This window comes from Lytechinus pictus, chromosome 14 (genome assembly GCF_037042905.1).
Source record: "Lytechinus pictus isolate F3 Inbred chromosome 14, Lp3.0, whole genome shotgun sequence".
NCBI lineage: Eukaryota > Metazoa > Echinodermata > Echinoidea > Temnopleuroida > Toxopneustidae > Lytechinus > Lytechinus pictus.
Window position 1 is genome coordinate 17382866 of NC_087258.1, and position 18309 is coordinate 17401174.

Sequence of the window (18309 nt, forward strand, 5' to 3'; positions counted from 1 at the left end):
TATCAAAAGCAATGATATGAAAATGATCATAACGATTCTAATATTATCACGCTTGAATGAGTATAGTGCTTAACATAACAAAGCAATGTCTTAAAGTGCTTTACAGATATAGGTCTTATGACAATTATTTTCATAAAAACTGAATTTCAATCTCAAGCCGAAAATATCTTTTCTCTCTGATTAGCCTTTCTCTTGTGGTCCAGTGGCACTACATTCATCTATCGTTAAAACTATATGATGGGGTGACCATAATTTGCGCATATTATAAAATTCATCATGAAGTTGATATTCAATAAAAAATTTCTCACATTTCACACACAATTACTTAAAATCATGAATACCAAATGGAAGGCAAGATCCTAGAGTCAAAATCACTCGATGGAATTCTTAAGTAGGTCAAGAATTACGCTGGTATCGTGATCTCAAAATTCTATGGCGATCAAGTAGTGCACGCTCGGCTGAAAAAGTGTCATAAAAAAGTGTGACCTTAATTTGCGCACAATCGTTTTGCAAAGCTTTAGAAAAGAAATCAAACAGATAAAGGTAAGATGATTGTAACAAATGGAGCTTAAAATGCCATAAAATCGGTTGGAATCACATTTTACTTGCTTGTGTGATGATCTCTGCTCTCAAAATGGTGATTTCTTGATGCTTGTTTAGAAGTTCGGATTTTCTCGGAATAGATATTTTTGCAAATATTTTCACAAATAGAGATCTTATCTTAGAAAAAATTACCATATTGGGTAATTTTAGGTCGCTTTTTCTGTTGGTCTTATCAGATTTTCAAGATATTCATGACTTTTTGAGATATGCGACAGTGTGCAAAATAAGTTAATGCGTGACATATGGTCACACCACTATACCCCTCTGTTATAAAACAGGAACACCACTATACCCCTCTGTTATAAAACAGTAAAACAGTTGTGCTCAAAAGTTAGTGAACCCCACCAGAAAATGCACTCCTTCATGCTGAGTGTTGAATGGAGACAACAATACTGCAATGTCCGGCAAGCCCAGAGATACAAACTTTATTTTATCACCTGACTTCACAATCGAATATCTCAAAGATGTCATAACTTGAATACTTTTAAATATATTCATTTTCTGATGGGGTTCACTAACTCTTTAGCACCACTGTTTATATTTCAAGAGGGGTATAGCGGCCCTGATTTCGTCTTCCTCGTTAGAAAAGTGGTCAGCGCCTGGCAGCTTCCGATGAAAGATTGTGGTATAAGATTTCGACTGTACTTATCCTTATCTGGTGTAATAGTGTAAACCAAACTCTTACTGGGGCTCTGCCCGGTAGGAAATACATATTTTACTTGTTTTAAGATAATTTCATGTCCCAAAGTCACTCATGATGTAGATGAAGACAAATGAACGTTTTAACAAAGTAAAATGACCCAGAATTGGCAATATAAACAATATTAACTGAAAACTGACCTGCCGAGTCACGCTGTGCTTGGGCACATGGAGTCCCTTCCTCTCTCCCTCCCTCATCCTGTCAAAGTCGCTACTCCAGGAGGAACGCCTTGTTTACTGTCGGCTTACTCAACCTCATTTGTCCAGTAGTGGTGGAAAGCAAAGACACAATTCAGGTTTCGACGCGAGGTTCCCGGGGGGGGGGGGGGGCAGTCAATTATATTGCTGTACACATGCGTGACCAAAAAAACGTGTTTAAAAGGGTGTTTTTTTTTTTTCATTTTTGGACGCGGGCCGCGCGTGCACTCCTTAAGGGTATAAAAAACACTGATTTTCCGAAAAGGGGTAGTTTTGAAAGACTGGTGAATGGTCAATCACAGGGTCAAACGTATTTAGGGTATGTTTTTTTTTTCAAGACTAGTCAAACGTGTTTAGGGTATGTTTTTTCCCCGGGGTCATATTCTGGCGACAACTTGTTTAGGGGCCAAAATGTGTAAATAAAGCCCACGAAAAACTTGTTTAGGGGGTTATGTTGCACACAGAGAAAAACTTGTTTAGAGGGTGTTTGGAAATAAATTGGTCACGCGTGTGTACAGCAATACATTTGACTGCCCCCCCCCCCCCCCCCGGCGAGGTTTTCGTCATGGATTAGTATGAACTGAACGTTAAAACAGAGGGTCGTGAGTTCAAATCCCAGCCATGGCACAGTTCCCTTCAGCACCCACTCAACTGGCTTCACACAACCCAGGTGAGGTAAATGGGTACCTGGCAGGAATTACTTCCTTGCAATGCTTGTGCCCTGGAAATGGCCAACAGGCTATAGCTAGGGTAACAATGTCCAAGTCCTCTTGGAGCGCATAGAGATTTCGTACCATAATGTGATGTGCGTTATACATGAGCTGTTTATTATTATTTTAACTTTTAGTGTCTGGAGCATCTCCTCATGTTGTGGTAGCTGACTTTGGATGCGCGCTTTCTCTGCGTGGGCGAAATCTGATGGATTCCGTGAGTGTCGATGACAGGAATAGGCAAGGCAATTCAGCACTTATGGCACCAGAGGTGAGTATAGATATCTGCCCAACTTTGGCAAAAGGAAGCAAGTGACACATCAGTCAAATATGAGTTATTGTTGTTTCTGAATCACCCATTGTACGTTGCATGTTCAGGCAAAATTTGGGGAAGAAATGATCGTTCTATGGAAAGATATTGAAGAAAATATGCTGTTAAATTGCATTGAAGCCTATGTAAATGACGAACACACATTGCTCATTACCGCAAATGTTACTTTTGGAACTTGCTTCCATTTGCCAAAGTACGGCAGATAATTGTCTTTGAGTAAAGTGTCTGCATGTCAAACCAAATGTCGTAGGTTCAAGTCCCCCCGCCCCGGCGGATGTCTGAAGCCTGTGTTAAGTGTAACCGTGTCCCTCCCCTGTTCCATAGATGTAGGCTATGTTACAGTGGACTCCACTCCGTCCCTCAGATAGGACGTTAAATGGTTGCCACTTGTAGAGGAGAGTCATCGCCTATGCATGTTAAGAACCCACTGCACTATTCGTATAAGAGTAGGGGGTAAACACCCGTGTAGTGGTCCACCTGTATTCCCCCAATCAATCGCGATTACCGCAAGTTCGCTTTTCGCCTCCCAGGCACAGGTGATGCCAAAGAAATAAAATAATAATATCATTAAAGGGATGCTCTAGGATGAAAATATTTATATCTAAATAAATAGAGTATAATTCACAGAGAAAAATGCTGAAAATTTCATCAAAATCGGATAACAAATGAGGAAGTAAGTGAATTTTAAATTTTATAAATATTTTGTGAAAACAGTTATATGCACATCGTCATGAATATTCATTAGGTGGGCTGATGATGTCACATCCCCTCTTTCTTTTTTCTTATGTTACTACATGAAATCATAAATTTTTCTGTAAATGATGTGTCTCCATTATGATGAAATAAGTTGTGGCAATAAATAACTAATGCACTTAATCAGTTGTCAATCCAATTGTTTTAATTCTTGGTAGAGAAATTTTGAATAAACCTAATTTCATAGAATAAAATACAAAAGAACAAGTGGGGATATGACATCATTAGCCCACATAATGGATATTCATGACAACATGCCTAGAACTGTTTCACTGGAATAATGCAAATCTTTAAAATTCAATAACTTTGTTATTTGTTATCCGATTTTGATCAAATTTTCAGCATTTTGCTTTGTGAATTTTACTCTATATATTGAGATAGAAATATCTCCAGCCTGGACCATCCCTTTAACGATTCTCAAAAGAGGTTTCAATTGTACCATGGTACAAAACCATTGACTATGCCGATTTTTGTACATTATTAGCCCATTTCATCGGCAAATGGCGCTAAAAGGAAGCATGATAATTTGAGAAATCTGCGTAGTCCATGGTTTTGTAGCATGGTAAGATTGAAACCTCTTTTGGGGTTACTGGCCATTAGGTTCAAGTAATCGTAGAGGTTTCTGGATTGGGGTCCATGTGTGTTATTATTGCTATTGCGTGGAGCGTTGTGGCCCAGTGGATTAGTCTTCAGACTTTGAAACAGAGGGTCGTGGGTTCAAATCCCAGCCATGGCGTAATTTACTTCGGCAAGAAATTTATCCACATTGTGCTGCACTCGACCCAGGTGAGGTGAATGGGTACCCGGTAGGATTTATTCCTTGAATGCTTCAGCGCCTATATGGCCGCTCAGCTACAGCTGGGGTAATAATACCAAGTATATTTTCAGCGCCTTGAGCACATAATCAATGTGGATTTGGCGCTTTAGAAATACTCTATATTATTATTATTATTATTATTATGAATGAAATATTGGCAATGTCTCCAACAGTATCGGTATACAAATGGTTCATGCACATGTGTTCATTATTACTGTTTGCATAATTGACGAATTAAGACATGCATCATTTGTTTTATACAACCCTTCTAGATCGTGTTATTTGACAAAATAGAAAGAAAGAAAAGAAAAGAAGGAATTAGAATATATTTAACCCCGGTATTTGCCTTTGTCCGGCAACTCCTTTTCTCTGATATTGATAATATGATTATTTTTCCCCACGTATGAAAGCAGTTGTTATTATTATTATATGTTTGGCGTCACCTGTGCCTGGGAGGCGAAAAGCGAACTGAATCAGTATGACTGGCAAGTCTCTCCTCCCGATACAACTGATTGGGGGGAGTGCAGGTGGACTACTACACCGGGGTTTCCCCCTACTCTTATACAAATAGTGCAGTAGGTTCTTAATGTGCAAAAGTGGTGACTCTCCTCTACTATCTGAGGGATGGAGTGTTTTCCATTGTAACATAGCCCGCATCTATGAAACATGGGAGAGACGTTTACACACAATGCACTGGCTTCAGTCATCCAGCCGGGGAGGACTCGAACCCACGATCTTTGGTTCGACGGGCAGACGCGTTACCGACTGAGCCAACAACGCTCTGTTCTCATTCTTTTGTGACAGTTGCGCAAACACACACACACACACATACACAATGTACATACATGTACACACACATGCTCAGTGGTACACACTCAGGCAGAGAGCTCACCGTGCAATGGAAAAATTAAAAATGCACAGTCGCCGTGCAATTGAAAACAAAATATGCATGCAGCACAAAATGGATCAAATGTTACATGGCTTTCAACCAATCAAATAACAAGAATCTTTGCGTGAGTTGTATGATAATAATTACTACATTAGGAACTTCAGATAACATAAATAAGCATCATATTCATAACAATAATGAAAGTAACAGTGATAATGATTAAAAAACAAGGATAATGATAATGATGAATATGAATATGACTACTATTAATAAAAACAATAATAATGATGACAGCAATAAAAGTAATAACTAGTTTTAGCACCAGTATTTCTTTACTTTGAATTCACAATTACAATATTGTCACCTGTATCAGACATCTTAGCTGGTAATTTACAAAACAGTATTGCCCTAGATTTCATAAATATTGAGAATGGATAGGTATATTTATTATGTCTTCGGTCTCTATGTGCGTACTGACTTGGCATGCAGAGACGACGCAAAATATACCTTTGTGTTTTCCCTGGTCTGATATTCGGGCATCTCAGAGACACATAGAAAGAGATACGCATCATATTACTTACTTGGATTTACTTGGATGTTGAGACGTGAAGCAATATGCATATGTGCCCCTCATTGATTTCCTTATCTTTGGTAAGGTCTGTACTTCAGAGGATGGTTGTGCCAAAATTTTTCAAGTCTGGATTTGAACTGATTTAGACTAGTTGCACTTACAACTGACTCAGGCAGGGAATTCCATATTGATCCACACAGCACAATATACATCATAATGTCAAACAAGATGAGACAAACACTCTGAGACATCACAATGGTAAAGCTTAGAGACACAGCCTGCTCAACATGAAAAATAGAATCACATTTGATTTTACTCTAGATGTCTGATTTGGATAATGATAAAAATACTGACTAGCTCTTTTTTCGAGAAGTATCAAATATATTGCCCTTAAAAGAACCATATTGCCCTCGTTTGCAGACTCTGGCCAATATGATTCTATTGCGGGCAATACATTTGATGTTCCCCTCAAGGCCAGTCAATATTATGTAAATAAGGCTCCACACTAACTTTTTTTTTTGTGGCCCGATCGGTTCACCAAAATCATAAATTTCATATTCTTGGTGGACCTAAAGCAAATTTGGTGGCCCTAAAACAATAGATAACATTACAATTTCTTAAAACTTTGGTAGCCCAACCAGGCCACCAAGTGTGGGCGATTACAGAATTTTGGTGGCCCTGACTCTTATTTTTGGTTGCCCCGGGCAACTGCTACTGTCGAGCCCTATATTGTGTATTTCTTGGAAGACAGAATTAAATAATCATAAAAACAATCCTTAAATGTCATTATGATATATCTTTTAAAAACTCCTATATTTTTGGCAAAATTGCATTTAGGTTAAAAAAGGATACCGTGACAGTTGCCTCTGTTACCATGACTACCTTAAGGCAGACGTTTGGGCAGTTGGAGCTATCATCTATGAAGTTTGCGGTCAGAAAAACCCATTTTACTCTGATCGAATGAACAGCGATGGCCATGAATATGGCAATCTTCCCCAACTGCAAAGTCAAGCTGTGGGACTTAAGATAGTAACCGAACTTCTCCTAGAAAAAGATCCAAAGCAAGTGAGTAAGAAAGAGAAGGAGTGTGTTACCATGTTCTTGTGTCATTATATTCCAAATAATTTAATAGTCAACCTGCACCGGCCGCACATCTAATGGATTGTGATGTCAAACGTTGATCCAAGTTGCAAATAAACCATTGTTGTGACATCGGGCACCAATGTCATAAAATATTATATTTATTATCATATGAATGGTGTTTTTGTGAATTATTCTGTAGTTGTTTTCAAAGTCAGCGCTGCTGCTATATTGAATCATGTAATGCAGGTGAGACTGCCAGAGATGCTCCACTTGTTTTATTTCCAGGAATTATTCAAAATGTAATCTTTTTATCGATGTGCAATGTAGATTAGGTGGGGGGTGTAACTTCAAAAGATCCAAAGGGTATGCATGCTATTTACAATCAATCGTAACTTTTTGTTCATAGATTCCTATAGATTAACAGTTAAGCTTAATTGTATGATTTATCGTATCTTTTATGTTACACCCTCAAAATTTGGTCTAACAACCATTTGGTCCCATCATCACTTTGTCTCATCACCATTTCGTCTATGACCATTTCATCTCATAACCAGTGGGTCTTACAGAGCTGCCAAGTACATGTAGTACGATTTTTCCGTATTTAGTACGTTTTTGCAACCAAAATACGGCAGTACGTTTCTTCTTTAAAAAATATGTTTTTTGTATTTAAAAAAAATCGAAATTTATTGAGAAAAATCATCTCTATATGTCTCTATTTCATAAAACGTACACAAATATGGTTATTAGATCAATGTAATTTCAGGTAACTTGTTTTTTTTTTCAATCATTTTGTAAAAACCAGGGTGAGATATACACAAGTTTCAATGTTTTTTTTTTTCCATCTGCAAGAGCAGTGCACATTTTAGCTTGAATGCAGCTTAAGCGCCGTGATGGGCGAGTGCGCCAAGCATTTTATTATGAAATACACTTTTTTGGGGAAAAATACAAAATATTTATCTCACACGGTAAAAATACTGATATTTTTAGTCAAAATACTGATTTTGGGGGATAAGAATACTGAAAATGCAAAATACAACTTGGCAGCTCTGGTCTTATATCCATTTTATTTTCATTCATTTTGCACAATTAACACTTAGTCCAATTAGACCAATTGGACGAATTGGCAGTAGACGAATCGGAAATAAACCATCAGACGGTCGTGTGTTTGAATCCCACCATGGCCTAGCATCCTTTGGCAAGGCATCAATCCACACTTTGCCACTCGCCACTCAGGTGTTAAATGGGTACCCGGTAGGATGCAATAGCCTATGTGATATGTCTAGCAATTGAGTCTTGGAACTCTTGTTGGAATGCTCCCAAGGGAGTGGAGAAAGTGCGTAGATTGTGTGTGGGCATGAAAAGATCCGATGACCTGGGTAATGATAATTACACTGTAAAGAAGCACTTAGAAGCACAAGGTATTAAGTGCTATATAGATGTAAATATTATTTTTATTATTATTATTATAATAATTATTATTGTTAATATTGTTATTATCATTATTGATATTATTCGTATTATTATTATTATTAATTCAATTCAATTTCATTTATTTACCATATAAAAATATTTAAATACAATACAAAATAACATATATAAATGTATAGACATAGCAACAAATAAATACAATTTATACATTCATATAAGAGATGACCATATGGTAAGAGGCAACCAAAAAGCTTAAAATCTTGTAGGCAGGTGTCCCTTTACAAATATCAAATTTTAACATAAACAAGTCAAATAGATCTATGTAATTATTGTACACATTCACACATCATACATAGAATCACCCACACCTAGCACACATCCATGATACATTTCACTCAAACAAGAGAGAGAGAGAGGGAGAATATGTTAAGAAAACTACTATTACTATTACTAGCAAAGCCCGTGGAAATTCCACGGGTTTTGGGGGGTGTGATTAAGTTACCGGTAAATAGAATTTGTTGTAGATTGACAGGTTTATTCAAGATAGGGAAAGAAATAAACATTTGAATTTTTTAAGAGAACATTTTAGAAGGTTGTGGTTGTGGTTTGAAAGGAATGTGTAAGTTAGGTTTTTATTTGAAGTCGTAATTATTTTTGAAAAATATATGATTGATTAAAGGTAATAGGACTTCGCCTTCGCCGTAGTTGCGATATGGACTGAAGTTAGCGATCATAATGATGTGAAACTGCCGCGCGGACACACAGGCGGCGCGGCGCAAACTGCCCCATCCTTCGCGAGGCAGGTTCACATTATTATGATTGCTAACTTCAGTCCATATCACAACTACGGCGAAGGCGAAGTCCCACTGAGAATTCAAACGGCGTCGAGATCGAAGCCGAAATACACTCGTTTTCGATGCTCGATGTGGCTGAAATTCAGGTTATGGATTGAGTAGACATTTGGGAATAAATATGGACAAAATTTTTGCGAAAATTATTATATTATGCCAAAATTAATTGGCGAAAATCGCCCGGTGCGAAAGTGCATTTCAGTTGTGACAGAATGCCAAAATCTCATTTCACGTTCACTTTAAATTCTACACATGATTCAAATCAAAGATCTCGCCATGTTTTTTTCAGCGAGTGTCACACTGACACACAGTCTACGGAGCGGTAGATCTAACTTATACGTACCACTCTCGTCAACTGTACATTTCTGTGCAAATTCAATGAAGTTGACTTCTTTATAAATGCACATTGAATAACTGATGCAGTCATGTGCGGTTGCCATATTTTCAATAAAATAAAATGCAATCTTACCTTACTTTTTACGTCTTCTTACTTCTTGCTTAGCAACCTCTCCGTAAGTGTACACGTTACATAAACACGTACATCAAACTCCTCTTTTTCACGATCGAAAGAGCCAACAAATCTCCAGTTCTACCCACGCCAATACCGAAATCATATCACGTACCCGGCCGAGCGTGGCTGCTGGCTGACCAATCAGAACGCGGCGTTCGGAGACGACCCACGTGACGCGTATGTCGTCTGTAATGGTTGAATGTCGGGCTACAACACGGTGGAAGAATCGGACGACGACTTCGTTGTGCGTTGTCGTAATGGGCTGTGAGTGTGGCGAGTCCGTGAAGAGTGGAAGGCCCAACACGCGGTGCGATTTTGAAGCCCGGGCGTGGCGGATCCTGGGAGGAGATACGGTTCAACCGATCACCCCCCTTTGGGCTTAGAGTACTATAGCAGAGCCCGTGGAAATTCCACGGGTTTTGGGGGTGTGATTAAGTTAAATAGAATTTGTTGTAGATTGACAGGTTTATTCAAGATAGGGAAAGAAATTAACACTTGAATTTTTTAAGAGATCATTTTAGAAGGTTGTGGTTTGAAAGGAATGTGAAAGTTAGGTTTTATTTGAAGTCGTAATTTGTTTTGAAAAATATATGATTGATTAAAGGTAATAGTGAGAAAGTAAAAAGTGATAAAGAGTTTAGGATTTTGGTTAATAAAAGAAAGACAGATAAGAGAATCAAAATGCTATTAAAGTTGGATGAATATGATATTTAGTTAAAGTAGGGTTTAAAAATATTGCCCCTCATTTTAACTATAAAAAGGGAAGTTAAAAAAGTATTTGGTTTTGGAGGATTTACATTAACCCTTTTATTTACTTGTTCAACGTATTTCATTGCATTAGCTGATATTGATTTTTAGCTCCCGCCTTTTATTTTTGTTATTTTTTTTTACTGTTTTTTATTTCTATAGGTCCTAAAAAGTAAAGAAGGAAGAAAACATTTAAAAAAGACGCAAGTTTATTTATTTTTTTTATTATTATTTTTTGTCCCCTTTATCACTAAAAAAAGGATTAAAGAAACAAAATAATAAGTATAAAGGAAAGGAAGGACGAAAGAAAAGAAAGAAGTGAAAGGTAAAGAAAGGATAAATAAAAGGGAAAAAAGAAAGAACAAAGTGAAAGGAGTCAAAGGGAAAAAATATAAAATAAAAAGAAAAAGAAAAAAAGTATGAAAGCAATGGGGCAAAATCAAAGAAGCCGTAGTTGCGATATGGACTGAAGTTAGCGATCATAATGATGTGAACCTGCCGCGCGGACACACAGGCGGCGCGGCGCAAACTGCCCCATCCTTCGCGAGACAGGTTCACATTATTATGATCGCTAACTTTAGTCCATATCGCAACTACGGCGAAGGCGAAGTCCAACTGAGAATTCAAACGAAGGCGTCGAGATCGGCTGAAATTCAGGTTATGGATTGATTAGACATTTGGGAATAAAATTATTATATTGTGCCAAAATTAATTGGCGAAAATCGCCCGGTGCGAAAGTGCATTTCAGTTGTGACAGAATGCCAAAATATCTACACATGATTCAAATCAAAGATCTCGCCATGTTTTTTTTAGCGAGTGTCACACTGATACACAGTGTGCGGAGCGGTAGATCTAACTTATACGTACCGCTCTCGTCAACTGTACATTTCTGTGCAAATTCAATGAAGTTGACTTCGATAAGTGATGCAGTCATGTGCGGTTGCCATATTTTCAATAAAATAAAATGCAATCTTAACTTACTTTTTACGTCTTTTTACTTCTTGCTTAGCAACCTCTCCGTAAGTGTACACGTTACTTCTTGTTAAGCACTGTTCACATCAGTAAACACGTACATCAAACTCCTCTTTTTCACGATCGAAAGAATCCCACGCCAGTACCGAAATCATATCACGTAGCCGGCCGTGCTGGCTGACCAATCAGAACGCGGCGTTCGGAGCGAGACGACCCACGTGACGCGTCTGTCGTCTGTAATGGTTGAATGTCGGGCTACAACACGCAAGTCTACGGCGATTTTCGGTGGAAGAATCGGACGACGACTTCGTTGTGCGATGTCGTCATGGGCTGCGAGTGTGGCGAGTCCGTGAAGAGTGGAAGGCCCGACACGCGGTGCGATTTTGAAGCCCGGGCGTGGCAGATCCTGGGAAGAGATACGGTTCAACCGATCACCCCCCTTGGGGCTTAGAGTATTCATGTATAAGATTAATGTTATTAGTATTACTACTACTACTATTACTATTGCTTTTATTGTTATCGTTATTATTATTAGGTGGTCTGTCTATGACAGATCACCTCTTATGTTTGTCCGAATTTTCTTTCTTTATTTTTATTTATTTTTATTTCTTATTTTTATTTCCTCCATTTCTTGTGGACAGCAAATCTCAGAAAGTTCATATTCAATAATCATCAAAATATCACCACATATCAACATCAATAAGACCTCAATTCTGCAAGAATCTTAATGTCATGACGTCATCATGACGTCATCTAGACGCCATTTTGTAAAATCACATTATCAATCATATCTCCATTATCAATTATCAAAAATAAATCAAATTCACATGACATAAACTTCAGATCAAGGGTCATCAGGTCATGTCATCAAAGGTCACCTGAAGGTCACGACGCGCGCGTCAAAATTTTAAAATGCTAAAAATCACTTTTTGACCAAAACAGAGTACGTTTTAGGTCATTTTAAGCATTTCAAAAAATTGCGCGCGCAAACGTTTCCGCGCGTAACGCCTTGAATGCAACTCAGAAACACCGTTTTTTTTATTTCATTGCATTGATCATATAATTTTGAGCAATTTGATACCTTGATCAACCTTCTACGACCATTAATAAGGAAATTAACACCCGTTAAAGTTTGCAGCACGTGTGCGCGCGAGCTCTCACTATAGGCCATATATGGGCAAAAACATGCCTATAGAAAATCCGCTGTAGCTCTTCAGAACGCATGGGGACCCCCAATTTTTTTTTCATATTTTGATAGAGTATGAACTAGAGATATAATTTCATGTCTCATTTGACCCTCAATTATATTATGACGTCATCAAAATGGCGTCGGAATTCAAAAAATCCATTTTGCCTATTATGACGTCATTATAATTATGCAAATCTTGCTCTAACTCCGTGAATATTGGTCAATTTTCACCCAATTTTTGATATGTTGTAGCTTAGTTCTTACTCTTTTTGAGTTATTGCCTTTATTTTTCATTTTGATAGACAAATCATCCTCAAAAATTGCAAATAATAATGGCATGTCATTTTTACTCATTTTGCGTGTAATCTCTATGGGACATGACTTTTTCTCAAAACTAGATTCTACATTCTTCTATTTCGTAAGCCATATCTCCAATTTTTGTTGCTAGTTATCCCTGAGCTTTTAGTATGTTGTAGCTGAGATTCTAAGCTTTCGGTTGCGATTCCTTCATTTTCCGATCAGATGTCGGGATCATGCCCGTAATTCACTTGCAAGATTGGATTTGAGATTCTGGTGTTTTGCTTACGTGTTAAGTCTATGGGAAATATTCTAGCTCAATCGGTTAGGCGTCAGACTTACTTCTCATTCCATCATGCAGGCAGGGGTTCGAGTCCGCGGGTGAACATGATTTTTTTTTTTTTTTTTTTTTTTTTAGCTATCTTGCCCACGATCAATTATAAGAATTCTAACAAATAATAGCTAAAATATTGCAAAATAAAACAGATTATAATTACTTTTTTATATCATATCTATTTATCTGTCTGTCTATCTACCTACATGACATATCTATCTCTCTGTCTAATATATATCTTTCTGTTTGAATACGTCCCTCTCTCTCTATCTATCCATATGTCTGTCTGTCTATCTACCTACATTGTATATCTATCTGTCTGTTTATCTCTCTCTCTCTCTCTCTGTCTAATATATATGTATCTATCTGTTTAGATATGTCTATCTATCTATCCATCCATCTGCCTGTCTCTATCTATCTATCTATATATCTATCTATCTATCTGTCTGTCTGTCTCTCTATCTATCTATCTGTCTATCTATCTATCTATCTATCTATATGTCTGTCTCTCTATTCATCTATATGTCTGTCTCTCTATCTATCTCTGTCTCGATCTCTATCAATCTATATGTCTGTCTCTGTATCTATCTATATGTCTATCTATCTATCTATCTATCTATCTATCTATCTATCTATATATCTATCTATATGTCTGTCTCTCTATCTATCTATATTTCTGTCTCTCTGTCTATCTATATGTTTGTCTATCTATATGTCTGTCTATCTATCCATGAAGCTATCACGAGAAGGAGAACCATCTTCCAATTTCTCTCTTAATCCTTTGTTATCGCTTCCTTCGGGCGAAGGAACGATATCTAACATCAATTGGCGAGCCGCCAGGCGAAAGTTAGAGCCCGCTTACATAACGCGATAGGACCACGCAGCATGAAGCTATTACGAGATAGCTCGTAATAGCTTCATGATATGTCTGTCTCTCTATCTATATATATGTCTGTCTATCTATCTGTCTATCTATCTATCTGTCTGTCTCTCTTTCTATCTATATGTTTATATATGTTTTATTAATATAACCACCAATCATCTCTCTATCTATCTATATATCTATATATCTATCAATCTATCTCTCTATCTATAAGTCTGTCTCTCTATCTATCTATATGTCTGTCTCTCTATCTATATGTCTGTCTCTCTATATCTATCTATATATGTCTATGTTTTATTAATATAACCACCTATAATTTATCTCTCCATCCATCACTCCATCCATCTAATATAATTATCTTTCTTGTATGTATCTGTTTGATTATGTAAATCTGTTTGTGTATCTATTTTTCAATCTAATATCTGTTTAAATATTTTTTTCCTGTTTATCTATCTATACGACAGACCACCTAATTCGTCCGCATGACGAATTAAAATCTAGTTACTATTATTATTATTATTACTACTAGCAGAGCCCGTGGAAATTCCACGGGTTTTGGGGGTGTGATTAAGTTTAATAGAATTTGTTGTAGATTGACATGTTTATTCAAGATAGGGAAAGAAATAAACATTTGATTTTTTAAAGAGAAGGTTGTGGTTTGAAAGGAATGTGAAAGTTAGGTTTTTATTTGAAGTCGTAATTTGTTTTGAAAAATATATGATTGATTAAAGGTAATAGTGAGAAAGTAAAAAGTGATAAAGATATAGGATTATGGTTAATAAAAGAAATACAGATAAGAGAATTAAAATGCTATTGAAGTTGGACGAATATGATATTTAGTTAAAGTAGGGTTTAAAAATATTGCTCCTCATTTTAACTATAAAAAGGGAAGTTTAAACAGTATTTGGTTTTGGAGGATTTACATTAATCCTTTTATTTACTTGTTCAACGTATTTCATTGCATTAGCTGATATTCATTTTATCGCCCCCGCTTTTTAATTTTTTTTATTTATTTTTTTTTACTGTTTTTTATTTATATTGGTCCCTAAAATTAAAAAATGAAGAAAACATTTAAAAATGACGCAAGTTTATTTTTTTTAACTTATTATTATTTGTTTCCCCTTTGTCACAAAAAAAAAGGATTAAAGAAAGAAAATAATAAGGAAGTATAAAGGAAAGGAAGGACGAAAGAAAAGAAAGAAGAAGTGAAAGGTAGAGAAAGGATAAATTAAAGGAAAAAAAGAAAGAACAAAGTGAAAGGAGTCAAAGGGAAAAAAATGTAAAATAAAAGAAAAAGAAAAAAAGTATGAAAGCAATGGGGAAAAAACAAAGAAGCCGTAGTTGCGATATGGACTGAAGTTAGCGATCATAGTGAAGCACTGTGTGAATGTTGTGCGATCATGGAGCTATGGTGTGATGGTATTCTAATTAATTCATCATTTTTGTTAAAAGACTGTAAACCTGGTGGATGTGAGGGAGTGGCCTGGATGAAAGGAAAGTGAACATGTGTCCAATTACTGATTTGCATATGTGCATTCCCTACATTCCATGCAAAGAGTAAAGGAGAAGACCACCCCACCAAAAAATTAATTTGAATTTAAATAAAAATAAAGTATTGCAGAAAATTTCATAAGAACTATGATTTGAAATTTAAAAAATTACTATTTTGACATTGAGAAATTTGCCTAATTTTTGCCTTATTTTACAAAACAATTATATGCTCATCTTGGTCAATGTGCAAATTACAGAACCGATTATGTCACACACACACTCGAATTTCTTGTGTATTTTTGTTTGATACATGTACATGACATGTATATTTTATTTTAATTTTCTCATTTTCTTTAACAAATTTTGAGAGGGATTTCAATTCTCCATTAACATTCGTAGTTTCCATGAATGTAACATATTGTGATTCGATGAAGAGTTTTATATCAAATTTGCTCAAATTGATATAATAAAATGCAACCAAAATTTAGAAAGTAATGTGATGTGAGTGACATAATCAACTCTATTTGCATACCATTGTTTTGTGTATATAACTGTTTTGTGTTAAAAAGGGAAATATCTCTATTAATTCAAAGATTTTTTGTTGATGTGCACTTGACCTTTAACTCACTTCCCTTCCCACCCCTGCCCAAAGAAGAGTAATCAAGAACTTGAAGTAAGATTTAATCATAGTTATTAATAGCTCCATGATTTAATAATACAGGCCTAAATAGAAATTGACATGAAAGTAAAAAGAGAATAAAGCTGGATAGGAACGGGGAAGGAATATGATTTAAAGAAAAAGCAAAAATATATCCACACCACCCCCCCGAAAAAAAAAAAGTTCCAACGGGTTCGATCCAGGGTCCCTGCACTCGCCAAGCATTGTAAGTCGCCACAGATCGTAAGTCGCCACAGATCGCTCTCATATTGGAAGTGGGTTTTTAATGCTATATCGAATGTTGTAAGTCTGTGCGCCGCTGTTGACCAATCAGAATGCGGCGTTCGGAGCGAGACGACCCAAGTGACGCGTCTGTTGTCTGTCATGGTCGAATGTCGGGCTACAACACGCAAGTCTACGTGGATTTTCGGTGGAAGAATCGGACTACGATTTTGTGGTGCGAGCTCGTGATGGGCTGGGAGTGCAGCGAGTCCGTGAAGAGTGACAGGTGCGATTTTGGAGCCTTGGCGTGGCGGATCCTGGGAGGAGATACGGTTCAACCGATCATCCCCCTCCGGGCTTAGAGTATTCATGTAATAGATTGAGTAGAAGAGTGGTAATCGGTTGTCTCACGATGGATCAAACGTTTTTGGAAAGCGACGTTTCGTCTGCAAGCTGCTAGACTTCTTCAGGCAATGAACAAAGACGCTGCTAGGCACGGGTTATATAGCGAAACGTCGCTCTCCAACAACGTTTGATCCATCGTGATACAACCGATTACTACTCTTCTACTCAATCCTTTGCCACATTGAACCTCTTCCATCATTATTACTATTATTATTACTACTATTACTATTATTATCATTATTATTGTATCCCCAAACAGAGTTCAGAGGATACTATGGATTTGGCCTTGTCGCGCTGCGTCCGCCGCCGCCGCGTCCGCCGCTGCAGAGATTTTCTTGTGAGCGCTCTATCAGTTGCATTTCTTCTCCGATTATCTTCAAATTTGGCATGAAGGTAGAGTATGGTATAGCGAAGCCGCCTATAAATTTTGGTGTGGGTGGAGACATTGTTGCCATGGTAACAAGAGTTTTTGTCTCGCCCACCAGAGGTAAAGGTAGGGATCCAAATGTCGTCTGTCCGTTACAAACCTAATGACACATAAGTCCACAACCGTAAGTCGCTTTTCAACCAAACTTCGATGGTAGATGGACTTGGGGGACCTGCATGTTATGCTGTAGTCGGAGGTCACATGGTAAGATCAAAGGTCATTATCCAGTCAACGTTAAAGTTTACATGCAAGACTCTCTTATGACACCTAACTCCGCAACCTAAATCACTTTTCAACCAAACTTGGATGGTAGATGGACTTGGGGGACCTGGGGGACCTGCATGTTATGCTGTAGTCGGAGGTCACATGGTAAGATCAAAGGTCATTTTCAGGACAACGTTAAAGTTTACATGCAAGACTTTCTTATGACACCTAACTCCCCAACCTTAAGTCACTTTTCAACCAAACTTGGATGGTAGATGGACTTGGGGGACGTGCATGTTATGCTGCAGTCGGAGGTCACTTGGTAAGGTCAAAGGTCATTTTCAGGTCAACGTTAAAGTTTACATCCAAGACTCTCTTATGACACCTAACTCCGCAACCGTAAGTCACTTTTCAACCAAACTTGGATGGTAGATTTACTTAGGCGACCTGCATGTTATGCTGCAGTCGGAGATCACATGGTAAGGTCAAAGGTCATTTTAAGGTCAACATTAAAGTTTATGTGCAAGGCTCTTATGACAAGTAATATTCCATCCCAGTCATTTCACAATGAAGTTTCGATACAATTCTGTTGCATGCCCTCGCAAATCACGGTATTCCTGGGGACCGTTTCATCAACATTTTTGTCCGACAAGTTGTCAGGTCTGACATCTTTCCTTGATTCGGATTGGCTGAGAAGCACTGTTCCTATGGTGACTGTTGGATAAAATGGGACTTGTCGGATAAAACGTCCGACAAGTCCTTTCATGAAACACTCCCCTGGTTATTTTCATAAATGGGCGAGACACAATATTGCTTTTGCCTTGTGGAAATAGCAGAGATGTCCTTGTGAGCACTCTACCAGCTGCATTTCTTCTCCGATCATCTTCAAATGTGGCATGAAGGTCCATTATGGGAAAGCGTAGCGGCCTATTGATTTTGGAGTGGGTGGAGACATGGTTGCCATGGTAACAAGAGTTTTGTTGAATAGCAGATATGTCCTTGTGAGCACTCTACTAGCTGCATTTCTTCTCCGATC

The 18309-nt window shown here is 37.4% G+C and overlaps 1 protein-coding gene across 1 annotated transcript in view; it reads left to right on the forward strand.

The window, feature by feature from the left end:
* Positions 1 to 18309, forward strand: part of LOC129276545 (serine/threonine-protein kinase PINK1, mitochondrial-like) — a 35940-nt gene that overhangs the window by 9239 nt on the left and 8392 nt on the right. The window contains exons 6-7 of the mRNA XM_054912922.2: positions 2348 to 2481; positions 6409 to 6636. Of these exons, the coding sequence (XP_054768897.2) occupies positions 2348 to 2481; positions 6409 to 6636 (362 nt within the window). The remainder of the gene's footprint in view (positions 1 to 2347; positions 2482 to 6408; positions 6637 to 18309) is intronic.